At 42.3% G+C, this 15,004-nt stretch overlaps 1 protein-coding gene across 1 annotated transcript in view; it reads left to right on the top strand.

The window, feature by feature from the left end:
- CHL1 (cell adhesion molecule L1 like) overlaps positions 1-15,004 on the top strand; it is a 138,364-nt gene that overhangs the window by 93,370 nt on the left and 29,990 nt on the right. The window contains exons 6-10 of the mRNA XM_054216117.1: positions 845-967; positions 2,081-2,251; positions 4,272-4,319; positions 6,272-6,392; positions 9,548-9,732. Coding sequence (XP_054072092.1) covers positions 845-967; positions 2,081-2,251; positions 4,272-4,319; positions 6,272-6,392; positions 9,548-9,732 — 648 coding nt within the window. The remainder of the gene's footprint in view (positions 1-844; positions 968-2,080; positions 2,252-4,271; positions 4,320-6,271; positions 6,393-9,547; positions 9,733-15,004) is intronic.

The raw sequence follows: 15,004 nt of genomic DNA on the forward strand, positions 1-15,004 counted from the left end.
GGCCTTTGAACAGTCTGCTGGCATCGGTGCTGATGCTCTGGGTGATTAAACAACTCCTTGATCCCCTAATTATTTAACCTATATTTAAGCCCAGATAGTGCAGCCCTTGTGCACCCCTGTGTATTCTTTCGTGGAAATCCTGCCTCTGCATCCCGAAGGGCAAGCTTGCCGAGAAAGCCTGCAGGTTTTACACCTGAGGGGATGAGGAGGCAGTATAGTCTTTAAACCAGACCTCTGCTTCATCTGTTTCTGGAGATGGGTAAGAATTGGGACAACTCCAGGCGCAAGGCAGAATAACTGCCCGGTGTCTGTCCTCACCTGCATTGACTTGCTGTGGTTTCTTGGGAACCACTTTTTAGCCACGACTTCCCAGAACACGCTGCACTCCCAGACTGGTTTCTGGTCTCCCGGGAATGGCCTGGGACCCGCCAGTGCACAGACCTTTACGCCAATCTTAGCCTCAGGTTCTGTGTGGCTTTGAGTTGTCCCTTCCAGACAGCCCAAACAGGGGAGCTCTAGAAAGCATTTCAAAATAAATGCATTAAAATAAAGCCTAAGCAAAGCTCATGGACATCACAGACAAGTGTTAAACATCACCCCTCAGTTGCCTGACTTTCAATACTACAGGCTGTGCACATTGTGAATGAAGAATTCCAGCAAAGATTTCATACTCTTTGTAAAATGCATCATTATTCTGTATCATTTTGCAAATGATAACTAAAGGCAGAGAATGCAAACGATGATGTCAAGGTAAATATTTTATTAAGAACTATACTAAGAGGGAAGCAAAGGGCAAAATTTCAAAAGGTAGAAATAAAAGAGGATCTTCTTTGCTTTTGTACAGGTGTACCAAAATTCCCGAAAGAAAAAATTGAGCCCCTTGATGTGGAACATGGTGATTCTGTGATTTTGCACTGTAACCCCCCAAAAGGCATCCCGCCTTTGCATATCTATTGGATGAATATTGGTAAGTAAACAATTTTTACACAATTCATGTGAGGAGACTCAAAGCATTTGTCTTCCAGAGCAGTTTCACTACAGATTCATAATTGATGAGAATGGTAATTGTGCAAGCGCTTAGGAAAAAAGATCTAGATATTGGAAAACAAAATTGAAAAATGGAGACTGGAGATATGTTTTTACATAACACAAAGTTAAATTGTAGAGTGCATTGACACAACATATTATTAAACATGAGATATCAGAAAGCTTACATGTCGGTAAATGAGTCTACCAGTAACAAGGACTACTGCATTTGCAGTAGAGAAGATAAAATGTGTCTATATATTATTTCTATCATTATTATTTTCCTCTTTTCATAAACAAATGGTTGATTTATGATACTAAGGAAAAAAAAAATCTGTCAGGTATGTATTATTAATTCCTTGCGGGTTTCTATCACGTTGTTCTTCAGCATTGGTGTTCTGCAGGGCTTTCTGGCTCTTGGGAAGCAAAGTAACTCAGATTGCCTCCATGACATGACGGGTTTGTTGCTGATGCTGACCAAGAACTTGCAGAGACAGGGTGCCAGAGTAAACCTCTGATCTTATAAGGCAGCCTCTCTACTCCTGACATACGTGTTTAGCACAGACCGGCGTTTGGCTGGATCAACGACGAGACAGTGCAGCAACCTTAGCTCATCCTAACACTCCCCTGCCGTAATCTGCAGTTACGGGCGAGCAAAGTGCTTGGGAGACTGGCCATGGGGGACACCTATAAGTGATGACCTCCGTGTCATCATTACAGGCCTTTGTATCGGGGAGAGGCGCTGGAAATTCCCTTTGACCTGAGCAGAAACATCGTACCGAGTACTTTTAATGATCCATGTTTCATTATCAATTATTTTTTCATGTATTTCATGCATAAACATATTACTATATATATAAATATTTATTATCAATTATCAATCTTATGTTGAATATTGGTTAATAACCCATCAGTTATGCTGGATCTTCTGCTTCTTTCACGTCAAAGTTATATTCTCTGTTTGGAAGCGAACATATGACAGGAGAGCATTAGCAGTCATATTGGTGAAACAGCCCAGTATCATTACCATATCATAATTATTTTTTCTTGCTAGATTTGCAGCACATTCCGCAAGATGAAAGGGTCTCCATGAGCCTTAAGGGAGATCTCTACTTTGCGAATGTGGAAGAAAATGACAGTCGGAGTGATTATTGTTGCTTTGCAGCGTTTCCAAGACTGAGGACAATTGTACAGAAAATGCCAATGACGCTGAAGGTTTCCCGTTGTAAGTCTGTGGATGAGTAGTTTCTTATTTTCTGTTGTTTTTTCTTTTTTAACTCCCCAGGCATCAGCAAATGCAGATGGGCGCCCTGTGTCTCTGATGCCATTCTCTCTGAAGAAAATGCATGTTACTGTGCTTATTCCTGCATTATTAACCTTACTCTAAGGGCTAAATTCAACTGATAAAAGCTTTTTGCAGCTGCTGGGTCCCAAAAATGCCTCGTTCTTCCTCCTGTTCTCCCCTTGGCGAAAGCTAATGATGCATTAGGGAAATCCACTTCTCTTGCAGTCTGGGGGGTCACCAGGTCTCGAGGACATTGTGTGGCCGCCTCCTCGCTGGGCGCAGGCCTGGTTTGGTGCGGGTGCAGCGGCAGGGTTGGGAAGGATGGCGTTAGGGAGCTTCTCACCCACTGCCTGCCTGCCAGGACGCGGGGAGGGAGCTGTGCCCGGAGCTCTGCCATGGAGGCCTCTTTGCCTTTGCCGTCACCATGTGTCAAGATAAAGGAGGCAAGGCTGTCCTTCCCTTCCTCAAGGAGAAAATGGGCTGCTCTTTAGCAGCAAGCCCTGTAGGCCAGTTTTTTTGGATCTCCCCAGCGGTGACTTCCGTGATGGTCCAAAACAAGCAGGACAGGCAGACAGTGCTTTCCAGGTCTTTGAAGGCTGCCATGAGCATCAGTAGTGACACATGAGGCATTTTCCATTTCCTTAGTGACGTGTTGTGTAGGGACCATCAGATTTTATTTATTTATTTATTTAAGCGGATCTGTATTCCTGTGGTCTCCAAGGGTCTCCTACAAAAGATGGTTTCAGGTGCTGCCCCAGCGCCTCCCCGGGGTGTGTGGGCTTTGCTGTCCCATCCTCCTACATGTGCATTTGTTGGGTGTATACCCTCCTGCTGCCGTATCAAACCGCTAATTCCAGCTGCGTAAAGCCACTGAACACAAGGGGTATATGGGTAGCAGTGTTAGAAACAGAGGAGAAGAATACAAATATCCAAGCAAAAAAAACCCCCACGCTCTCAGCTGCATTAAATCAGCAAAGCCCCATAGAAGCCGCTGGAACTAAGGCAGCTTATAGCAGCTGGAGATCCATCCCGCTTTGCTGGAATCTCTTTTGGCTGTAATAGTTTCTGGTATCACTTGTACCACTCACCGGGGCTGCCTGTGCCCTTAATATCAGTCTTCTGTTTCACTAATACTTCTGACCTTTCGGGCTTATGCAGCCCAGAAAGCCAAGGAGATTTTTCTTCATGAATGAAAATCTAATATTTAATATATTATTTTGAGAGTTTTCTTGTTGGGATAAAAAGATAAAGGATTAATAGTGGCTTTGTATATCTTAATGCTTGCTTATACCATATCTTGGGATAATAATTGTGAGAAAAATATCAAAATGAAATGTTGCTCTCCATAGCTTTTCTAATGGGTCCGGTCCCACCCATGTGCACACAGAGATTAGAGAAAAATGAGATGGGGTTTGACTGTGGGGCCTCTGGTAGCCCTGGCAGTGGCCCAACAAAACACTGCAGTGTGTGCACCTTGCCATCAAAGCCACGGGACTGGGTGCAGGCAAAAGCGCGAGGAATATACTTGAAGGGTTTTGTAAAATCAGCTCACTCCTTCCTGTGCCAAGTCCCTGTTGAGGGACTGTATTAAAAAAAAAAAAAAACCCACATAGAAAAACTGAAACAATAAGAAAAAAAGAGACTGGGTAAATTTTATAAAATTTTCTTACAGTGGTTACTTAGGGTTTAGTCATTTTTTTTATTATATTAGGTAGCTAGGGTGAAATGATGATAATATCACCCATGAAGTATTTTGCAGAATAGTACATATCTTTAAAGGATTTTCTTTATATTTTCATTCATTGTTCATCTGTTGCTTTACTTTATATTTTTTGTTTGTTTCTTTCTTTTATGGCAAAAATTGGGAGGGCATTGTTTTGTTTTGGTTGATTTATTGTTTCTTTTGATTCTATATAAACTGTGCATGTTTCTGTTTGGTTGTCACTTTTATTTATTTCAGTTAAGCATGCTAATGACTCAGGCTCACCTAACGCTGCGGTTACTAAGGGTGAGTTGAATGCATTTGTTATTTAGCCTTTAAACTGAGAATCTACCAGCTGAGATGAAATATGAGCTGCTGCTCTGGAAAAAGAAAAAAAAAAAAAATTCACAAAAGGCTTTTTATTGCAATGGGATGGATTTAAGTGGTCTGTGGAGTACAATTTGCTCATCTTGTACTTTTTGACAGAAATCTGAAGGGTTTTTAACAAAGAGGTAGTTTTCTTACTCAAAGAAGTGGTTCACCTTTCATAATGTGATGTGAGTAAGGAGGCTGACGTCCTGGGCGTCTCGTGTTATCAGTTCAGAGCAGGAGCCAGGGCTGGGTGCTCCGAATCTCCCTCTGGCATTCAAGAAGACGCTGGCGTTAGGTACCCACGGTTTGAAACCCAGAATTCGTGTCTAAAGGGTCACTCTGGGGCTGCATTACTCCAGGGTGAGCTGAAGGTGGGGATTTACAGAGCTTTAGGTGCTCTGTGTTAATTGTGCCCTGTAGCTCGCGGTAGACGGCAGGTGGTTCTCTTTGGTCGTGTATTGCCCTGTCTGATGCGCGCCACAGGTGAGCACTGCAACAAGGTGCTTCTCATCCCGGGGATTCTTATATTCCCTCACTTTGTGTCCATGTCCCCGTCTTTGTGCAGCAATGTCCTGCAAATGTTCTGCTGAGCTTTGTGCAGGCAATGTGGAGAAGTCAGAAGGCAGCTAGCGGCTAATTTGGCAATCCTCCACCCAGTTAGTTTTGTTTAAGAGAAGTAAAAATGAGAGTATCAGTTTTTTGCATGTAGCTCTTGACTGATTTATTTGTTTAAATTGGTTCTGAAAGCCTCTGTTTTCTGAGATGCCCAATTTGAAACTCCCGAAAGACATCATTTTGCTGGACAAGCACTGAAGTTTTTTGAAAAACGGGCTCTCTGCGAGCGTTTTGGGCTGGATAGCTTGAAGCACTGACCAGAGGTCAAGCCTTGGCCCAGGGAGGCTGAGCACTGTGAGCAGAACAAGCAGGGCTTGTGCGGAGTGACAGCCGCTCAAAACCCCATTTTTCCCTCGGAGAGATGTCTCAGCTCCTGTCGCCGCTCGGGAAGGGGGATGCCTGCCTTTGGCAGCGGGAGGTGGAGGGCAGATGCAAAACGTGCGAGAGTATCCAGAGGCACCAAAGTGTTGTGCTGCAGCTCTGGGCGCTCGTGACACCGATTCAGAGAGGTACAAAGCAAGGGGAGGGGGAAAAAAAAAATTAGAAAATGGTTCAGAGACATACATGCGGTCTTTTACCAAATCATCCGTAACTGACTATTTTTGAAGAACTAGTACCATTTGGGGACTTATTCATTACTGTGCTAATTGTTATTATAGTGATAACTGGATAGCCGTTTAACTCTATGCATATTTCATCATGAAACCATTGTTTGGCAGGCTGGAACAAATGGTCCGTTGAAATCAAATGCAGGTCAATCTTGTTTTATTATTTTAACAGTCTTCCTTACAAATTGTATCTCCATTACTGTAGATTTAATAATTGTAGCAAGAAGGACAATTCTGTGGGATATTCAAGTCAGGAAAGATGGGTTTTCATCTGAGGTTTAAAAGGTGATGGAGTCAATGCAACAGAGAGATACAAAGAAAGATGGTGAGCACCAGAAGATCAGCGATTGAGAAGACCCAGGTACCAAGACTGGCTGAGGAGGATGAGGGAAAGGGCCAGTGCTTGGAAAGCAGGATGTGAAACTGCAGGAACAGGGGCTTCACCAGTACTGCTGCCTGTGGTTATTGCTGTAGCCATCTTCTCACTGTAAGCAGGAGAAACAGCAGAGTCCTGGATTGGTCTCAAAGTGTATAAATAAAAAAGAAACTTGACAAATTGATGTCTGAAACCTTCTGACAGAAGTAATGTTTGTGGCATTATTGAAGGGTAAGCAAAGGCTCTAAGATTTTCTATCTAACTTTTATTTTATTTTATTTTTTTAGCAAATTTTATCAAGGAAAGAAAACCCAAACTGCTGATCCCTCCTGAATCTGCTGGCAGTAGCTCATCAGTCACTGTCATCAAGGGAGGTGTCCTGCTACTCGAATGTATTGCTGAAGGGCTGTGAGTAATGCACAATACTGCACAAACTTAATCGCCTTTTGAAATAGACTTGAGCAAAGAAAAAGCTATATTAAAAAATTATACAGCTACAAATGAATATACCTACCTGCCCAAACAATTTTAAATTGAACCTCTATGCAGGGTTTTTCTAAAGTATGCACGCTCCTCGTAAAGCAGCACAGAGCTAGTATGCAGCATTCATGTATCTGTTATTGCTATAGCTTATAAACAAGTAATTAAAATCATATCATGGTAAATATTGATTTTTTTTTTTAGTATTATATAAAATAAAACCCTATTATGGAACTTTTTTCACTATTACTACTTTTGAGATGTTGAGAAGGTAAATAACCTCAGAATTCAGCTTCTGTGGTTTGGCTCACAACCTGTAGTGTCTCTTTTCTAGTTTTGCCAATTCAGTTTTGGTTCAACGCTCAAAAATTATTCAGCATTTTTCCTAAGATCTCAGGTTTTCAAATGCAAAGTTCTCGAGAGATTTTGATGCAAGACACTCATTAAGGAAATACCCCGTTGAGTGAGACTGGTGGCCCGCTTAACCCAGCTGTACTGGGAGATGCTGGCTCGGGAGTGCCTGTGGTCCTGGCCACTTTCTGTGGTCCATTCGCGAGCATCTAGGATTTCCATACAAAAGACGTTCCTTCCGTGATGTTCTCACAGACGCCAGTATGTCGAAGAGCAAAGTCCACAACTATGTAAAAAAATGGTGAACCGGAGTCAGCCGTATTGGTTTGATCCTGCTAAAACTAACAGTAATGGGCTAATTTCAAATTTAGTTCCAGTCCCATGTTTCCCGCTTGGGCCCGTTCCTATGCATGCCTCCGGTGCTTTGTGCTGCACGGGTATCTCGAGCTTATTATTGCTATTAGCATTCACGTTAGAGCACTACTCAAGCCCTAGTCCTGGATCTGGTTGTCCTGAGCATGGCAGAGTATCTCAGTGAGGAGCTGCTGACTGTAATAATTTAAGGAAGAGTTAAAGTAGATGGGATTCGACGGGAAATCAGGACAATTTTGTTCCTTATTGTAAATAACACAGGACAAAGTAAGGGTAAGTAAGGAAAGGGAATGGATAAATAAACGTTGAGTGCAGTCCCTGCAATGAAGCGGTGAATGCCTCTCCAGACCTTGTTCCTGCTGCAGTAACTCAGACAGACATAAGCTCCACTTGGCCCTCAGTCCAGATTTCCAATTTTTGCTGTGTGCTTGTGGATGCAATGGTTTGCCTCAGAAGAGTTGCCACCAGAGAAATAGGTAAAGCAAAAAATCTCTCCGACCGCTAAACCCACAATGAAAGCGCAGTCACATCTGGTTTGTTTGCGATAGAGCTTTCTGTCGAATGGAGACTTAAATCATCGTCTTCTCACGCTGGATGGCAGAGCTGCAGGTCTGTGAACGCAGACTGTGGTTAGCAGGTAGATAATTCATATTAAAGGCTGTGCAATTATATCCCCTCTATAAAACTCCAAAATCCAGGATATTTATCTGCCTGAACAAACGTGTTTAGGGTATTTTGGTTTTCCATGTGGGCTTGAAAGGGCATTGCTCATTTGAGCTGGCAAGATTATGCCTCTGCAGTTGGTTGCCATTTCTGAGAGACGGTGAATTACTTGTCTCTGTTGGATTCACTCCAGGTATCTGCGGAGAGTTTTGGTTCCCTGTTGCAACACTTCCTTGTTTAATTCACTACCCATCAAGCTAATTCGCAGGCGCCCAAACCTCCACAAGTCCACAGCTGTGAGTTTATAGTGTTTTCAAGGTACTTTATAGGTAAATCGCCTCGGAAATACACAAATACAAATTTTCATGTGCGAGAATTAATATCATGTACAAGAATAGAAAGACAAAAGAGGACACTGTTTATTTTGGGGGGAAAAAAAAGTAAAAAGAAAAAGTAATATTTTTGTTTCATTCAAAATTTTCCAAGAAAATTTTTTAAAATTATTTTTTAAACAGAGGTGTTTTTTTTAAAAATAGCCACTTTTGAAAGAAGACAAAGTACTTGTTTGTTTGATCACCAAACAAACATTTTTCACTGAAACGATTCAAAAAAGGCAACGTAAAACAACATTTTTATTTGTTAAAATTCCCATTTTCAGCAGAAAAATGATCAGCTTTGCCTATATGTCTGCCAAGCCATCCCACCAAATGTCCACAAACCACGGAAGTGGATAGACTGAGCCAGATTTCAAGTAACTAAGATCAGGGGCAGGCAACTGCAAAATAAGGAATTAAGTACATTTCCAATCTGTCATTTTTGAAGACTTATAATCTGAACAATGCCAGTGTCAGGACAGCATTGCCTCAATACAACACCACGGTAACACAGTGCCTGACAGTGGTACAGGAGCAGGACGAGGACTCGTGCAGGAAATAATAGGATATTTGCACGGTTGTGCTCACTGCTCGTGGAAAACCATGATTTCTTGGTACCTGGGGCTTTGAGTAGCTTGTGCCCGGGCATTTTGCCACGATAACAGATGGACACGAGACTAAGCAGATATGACACTGTGTATGAGCGTCGTGTACGGTGTCGGGGTCGCAAAGCCCAGCTGGGAATGCGCAGACGACAGTCTGTCCCGAATTTCTGTGTCACTGCCATTTGCTTTCTGAAAACGTAAGGAGCATTTTCAGCCGTCTCCAGTGGTTGGCCACCTTTCTAACCAGGCAGGGCACCGAGTGAAGTCACTGTAATGAAGTCTTTACCTCCTTGTCTGTCCTCAAGTGCCCTTTTTGAGCAGGACAAAATGAGCTCCATTCCCTCTCCCACAGACCATGCCAATACGCGTACAAGGCATGCAGCCTCATGCCATGGCCTGGTGTTGGTTGTGAAGAACCTATTCGTAGGGGCCCTTTGAATCAAGAAGCAGCATAGAGTAGCTATAGTCTGTAGTATAACCCATAGTATAGCCCCAGTGTTTTAAAAGGCTCAGAAGACTCTGAAAACTTCACATATACATGGCTTAGTGGTAACATGGCAGTGCTAGGTTAATGGTTGCGCTTGAATATCTTAAAGGTCTCTTCCAGCTGTAACGATTGTATGATTCTGTGAAGTCCAGCAGCTCTGCTAACATGAAGCATTACAGCAGCCTAGTATTCAACTCAAAATCTTTTTTTTCTTTCTTTCTTTGCTATTAGCCCAACTCCTCATCTAAGCTGGGTCAAGGTCACTGGGAACTTGCCGAAGGATGAACCAGAAACAGAAAATTTTGGGAAGATACTGAAGATAGAACAAGTGACTGCAGCCGATGAAGGAACATACCAGTGTACGGCAAGCAACCCCATGGGGAGAGCGAAGCACGAGTTCCACGTTCATGTGGAAGGTGCTGAGTACACTTTACTAAGCTTATTCATTTTGAACAGGGAGGTGGTCAAAGGGAAGTGAATAAGGACCTTTGCTAGTGTCACTACATGTAATGCATAAATTCATCTGACTCTATCAATTTGTAGATATTTTAATATCTGTATTATATTTATATCAATATTATATACTTTTATATCTATTTTAAAATGTTATGCTAGCCAAGGACCTGCTTTATAGTTTCGGGAAGCTTGCAGAAAGTAGCATCTTTTTAAAAAAAAAAAGAGAAAGAAAGCAAGCAAGCATTTTTTTTCCTGAACCATGAAGGCTCTACAAAGCGGTGAACAGGAGTACAAATACATGAGCAGATCCAATACTCTAAAGATGCGAGGTAGTCAAGCAGAGATATTGATGAAATGTCTTGTATTAATCTGAATGTCAGACTGAAAGATCTTGTTATTCTACTTGCTCTTAAAGAATGTGAAAATGGTTACACTGGGCCAGATCAGAGGTACATTTACCTCAATTTCCTTTCTTTGGCTTCCACCAGGAGTGAATGCTTAGGGAGGATTGTAAAAATGGAGTGAGCAAATATTGTACCACCCTTCTGTTCCCCTCCTTCACGTGCTCCCTTGCCATCATTTTTGTATAGGGACAACTTGAGCCAAGAGTGGTTTCTATAGCTCCTGCAAAATATGATAAAAACTTAAGAAAGAAAGTAAAAAAAAAAAAATACTTTCTACTAATTTTTAACAGTTTTAAAAAAATGGAAATATCACCCTTTTTGTCCTCCACTGAGTATCCAAGGCCCATTCCCCCACGCTCGTGCGTACCTGTCGTGGTTTGGGCTGTCCTGTGCGTAGGGTGGTGCATCCCTGTGCCTGAGCACACACACAGTCTGGAGCCTGAACAGGGGCAGCGCTGGCAGCTTGTACCTGCGATGTTTGTGCACCCGTTTGGTCGTCATTTATTTATGTTGCTGCTAGAAGGCAGCAGATTAATAAAGCCAGACAAGATACCTTCATAACAGGCATCTTGGAGAGTGCAGATAGAGGCACATGGTGCCTGCCCCCCCTCCATCCTCCTTCCTCCCTTCTGCTCCCCAGACCCTGCAGGTGTGAGCCCTTCACACGAGGCAGGGGCAGATGCTCTTTTCCAGGAGCAATGCAGAGCTCCAGTGAGACTCAGCAGAGACAAGCGGGCCCTGCAGAAGTATCACTGCCACTGCAACTCTTTCAGCAGCGCTGCCCGTAAATAGCTACCGAATGAGAATCCTGAAGCACAGCTGAAAAACTTCCTGAAAACATTTTCTCTTTACCGATGAAAAATGCTCCAGTCTCTGCTCTGCAGAGCTAAAAAAAAAAACAAACCCAGGCAGTATTAAACTGTCGGAGTCTGCCAACTGCTTCGTTTTTATCTGTGCTGCTTCTCACTCCGTGGTCACAAGGAGTCTTGACAGGAGGAAAGGCACTTTGAGCTACCTGCTCTGTATTTACTCATCAGCTGAGGAAAAGCCTTTTCTCCCAGTATGTGATGAATCATCCCCATTCACTTGATGCAACCTTGTGTCTTACAGTCTTCTTTCCCTACCTGGCAGTGTGGCAGAGGGGGATACCAGGGCATGGCAAGTCTTCAGCTGCGATAGAGGGGAAGTGCTGACTCCTAGGAATCCTTCCAGATGGTTTGGAGCATCTCTGCTGTAGCTGAATATTTTAACAATCTGGCTATGATTTTCTCGGCTGTAAAAATTGAATCCTTCAAAGAAATTGCAGGAGCTGCAAAAACTAAAATACCAGAGAAATAACATTAATTAAGCAGTTCAGAATATTGACCCCCTTTTCCCTCAGTCTCTAGAGGGAGGAAAGCTTTCTGGCGAATTGTTGTTCCTGCTCATTAGCAAACAAGTATTTAAAAAAAAAAAAAAAAAGGAGGGAAGGAAATAATCCTACTCTAGCCATTGCTGTGTAAAAAATGCTTTTGCCATTGTTATTGAATTCATTTTCTGTATGCGTAACTAATGTTGGCTGCTGTCACTAGCAGGAATTCTTCCTATTAGGAGTCACCTCACAAGCAGGGTATCAAGGTAAAATTGAGCCCAAACACTGTCTTCTGCTGGAATTTCTAACCAGAAAACATCACTGCCATTAATCAGAGATGGGCACGTTCATCATTCTTTGCAGCAACCCCCGTGTACGCACTCAAGGGCAGATCTTGAGTTGGTGGAAGCGAGCATTAATTTCAGTGGGTCTCAGGGAGGTTATGCTGACGTAGAGCATCCTCGCACCTGACAGGCTCTTCTCAAATGATGCACACAGAGAGAAGGAAATCAAACATGGAAGAAAAATTATCTCAGTTATTAATCGCCAACCATCTTCAGTCTAGTGCTGGTGTATAATTCAGGATTTTGCCATCATTTCTGCACTATGTCACATATTCTGTTCTTCTTTCTGGTATTTGAGGATCTCAAACCAATATCCCAGCCTTCTAAATAACAGTCTTAATTAATGATATTTGCATGCAGCCCACTTACTAATCCTACAGTAGTCTGAGGGCAAAGATTCCGGCAGTTATTACCAATCATATGAAAATATTCAGCTAGCAAATTACTTGACTCTTTGAGCATTTTAATCTCTCTTTGCAAGAAAGCTGTAGCCTGGAACATTGGAACAGGCATAAAATCCCCATTGTTGTTATCAGAATGAGAGAGAATTATTAAAAAACAAAACAAAAAAAAAGCGAAGCAAGCCCACGAATTGTCTTGACTTCAAGTGTTTGTTTATTTGGTTATTGTATATAATCCCCCGAACACAATATAAAGTGTACGTATATCCTCAAAATCTTGTCACCATCACAGCGCCTGATCTCGTGGTACCTTCGTCTTGACTGAGGCTCCTAGACTGTGTTTAATAGAAATAATTATTACAATATAATGATTAATTATAGTAATGATATAATAGCTAAGGGCCTTTGCAGTTAAGTCTGGTAATACTTTCATTACTCATCTAGAGAAAAATAAAATAGATGAAACTAATGTGAGGCAGAAACACGGCTGGATGTTTTAATCGGGCTCAAATTGTAGTTGTGTTTCACTGGAAAAATGCTTCGATGGGGATACAGACCGCGAGGTGGTAACTGCAGCTGAAGCTGCCGATGATGCCCCCAAAATGGGATGGATTGCCAGCCCTTGGGAAGGCGTGAGGAGAATTTGAAATGATCTTGACAAATTGGGAAAATGGTCTGGAATAAAAAGGATGGGCTTCAGTAAGCACAAGTGCAAAGCAATTCTCATCAGGCAACACTAATTGGCTTCATAAGCACAGGATGGAAAATGTCTGGTTAGACTAGTCTGGAGGATATACTGGATCGCAAGCTGAACGTGGCTTGAAATACTAGTCGTGCATAAAAAGCAAAAATCCTCCTGGAAAGCATAAAGCAAAGCGTTGTTGTAAGAGTGAATACTGAGAACTGATAAGGCCTCACGTAACGTAACCAGTTTTACATCGCACACTTCATCAAGGCCAGGGTAAACTCAAGGCAGTTCAGGAGAAAGCAGCAACGGTAGTTACAGAGCTCAAAAACATGATGTTTGAGAAAAAAATTGATAGGTACGTTTAATTTAGGAAACACTGAATCTGGGGAATTCATAACAGCCTTCAGATGAGCTGAAGTTTCTTCACAAAGTTCCCTGGGGATAATGTAAGACATAATAGACTTAAATTGCAGCAAGGCAGAAGCTGGTTAGATGTTAGAAATTTGTTCTAGTGTGGTGCTGCCGTAGACAGCATGGGAGGCTGTGGGGAAGGTTTGGATCCGTCGGGGGCATTTTAGGTGTGGATGATCCTGCTGTGTTGCAGAAGGATGGACAAGATGCCCATTTTAGATCCTTTCTATATTTGGACCTGTCATTATTTCCCCATAAAGACATAAATCACTTAATCAGGAGCCCCGCATTTGCAACTCTTACCAAGAAGAATATATTATGCAGTGAAATATTTGCCATACCATATTGCTCACATAGATTAACTATTTGACCATCCAGCCACTGGTTTTTGTAGTTGCCAAGAAGTATGTGTATATTTTGTTATTCTTATATTTTATGTATTTATAAGTAGTATGGCATATCTGCCACACAGGAAAGAGGTTCTTTAGCCTTTCTGTGAAATTATATTTCCTACTTGGCAAAATCTCATTGCCTGTGGCTTCGCAGCTGCATCACTTTCTTGGGGCAACCACAGCAATTCTCATGCTGAGAAAGGAAAGCGGTGGCCTAACGTAGCTGCAGCTCACTTCCAGGGTGTATGTACAGATGAAAATAGGAAAGGGTCCATTGGGTGGTTTGTATTCAGTCCGTGTTTGGTGTCCCACCTCCTTCAAAACAAGGAAATACCCTGTCTCAAGTGCTGTGTTTATGGCAGACTTAGAGTAAAAAACCACCGCCACCAAACAACAAAGTAATCAGGGCTCTTACAAACCTTTTCACCTCTGCGCCTTTGACCTGTCTTTTCCTGATGAAAGCATTATGTATATGAGAGAGAGAAAAGGAAAATGATCTGCAAAACCAAAATATTCAGCTGCTTGCGGAGTTTTTTTCCTGGAGCGAAATACAAGGAAGCATAACAAGTACAGTCACGTCACACGCTGCACTATGGGAGGGCAACCGGCACTGCAGTGAGGAAGGCGGTAGCAAAGGAAATGCAAAGATGTTATAATTTTAGATGAGATTCGGTGTCTTGAATTTTACTTCAGTCTTTGGCTGTTACTTAACACTCTTCACCGGTGCTTTACTGTGAAAATGGTGGACTTTGTGTGGAAGGTCTTGTGTATCACACTTCAGGGGTGTTTTTTTAATGTATCTGTGTGAATATGAGCAACGATGCTTTGTTTTAGCATACCACACTGATAACATCTGCAGATGTATTACCAGGCAACAGCTCTGTTAATCTTCAGAGCGTTTTATGAGCATTAACTAATGAATCCTCATGTTTCCTATACATTAGCTCATCTTTTTCAAATAGGGAGAGAGGCCCAGTGATCTGCCCAGCACATGCAGAAGAGGTACTGGCAGGTCTGGAATTAAAATTTGGAAGTTTGTTGCTTCTCAGGGAGAGATAATGATGAATTCCAGGCTGTGTTTTGGATTGAGGATGCTCACTGAAGGAAGAAAAAAATGCATTCGTCAGATTAATGCTTTTTTCACCCCCCTTGGTTCCATTCCCTCCCTTATGGTTGTGTTTTTCCCATGATGTTTGGGTAACTGGTGCTCAGAGGCTGCTCTGCAGAGGAGAGGGTTTCCC

The sequence above is a fragment of the Rissa tridactyla genome, chromosome 10 (genome assembly GCF_028500815.1).
Source record: "Rissa tridactyla isolate bRisTri1 chromosome 10, bRisTri1.patW.cur.20221130, whole genome shotgun sequence".
Taxonomy (NCBI): Eukaryota; Metazoa; Chordata; class Aves; order Charadriiformes; family Laridae; genus Rissa; species Rissa tridactyla.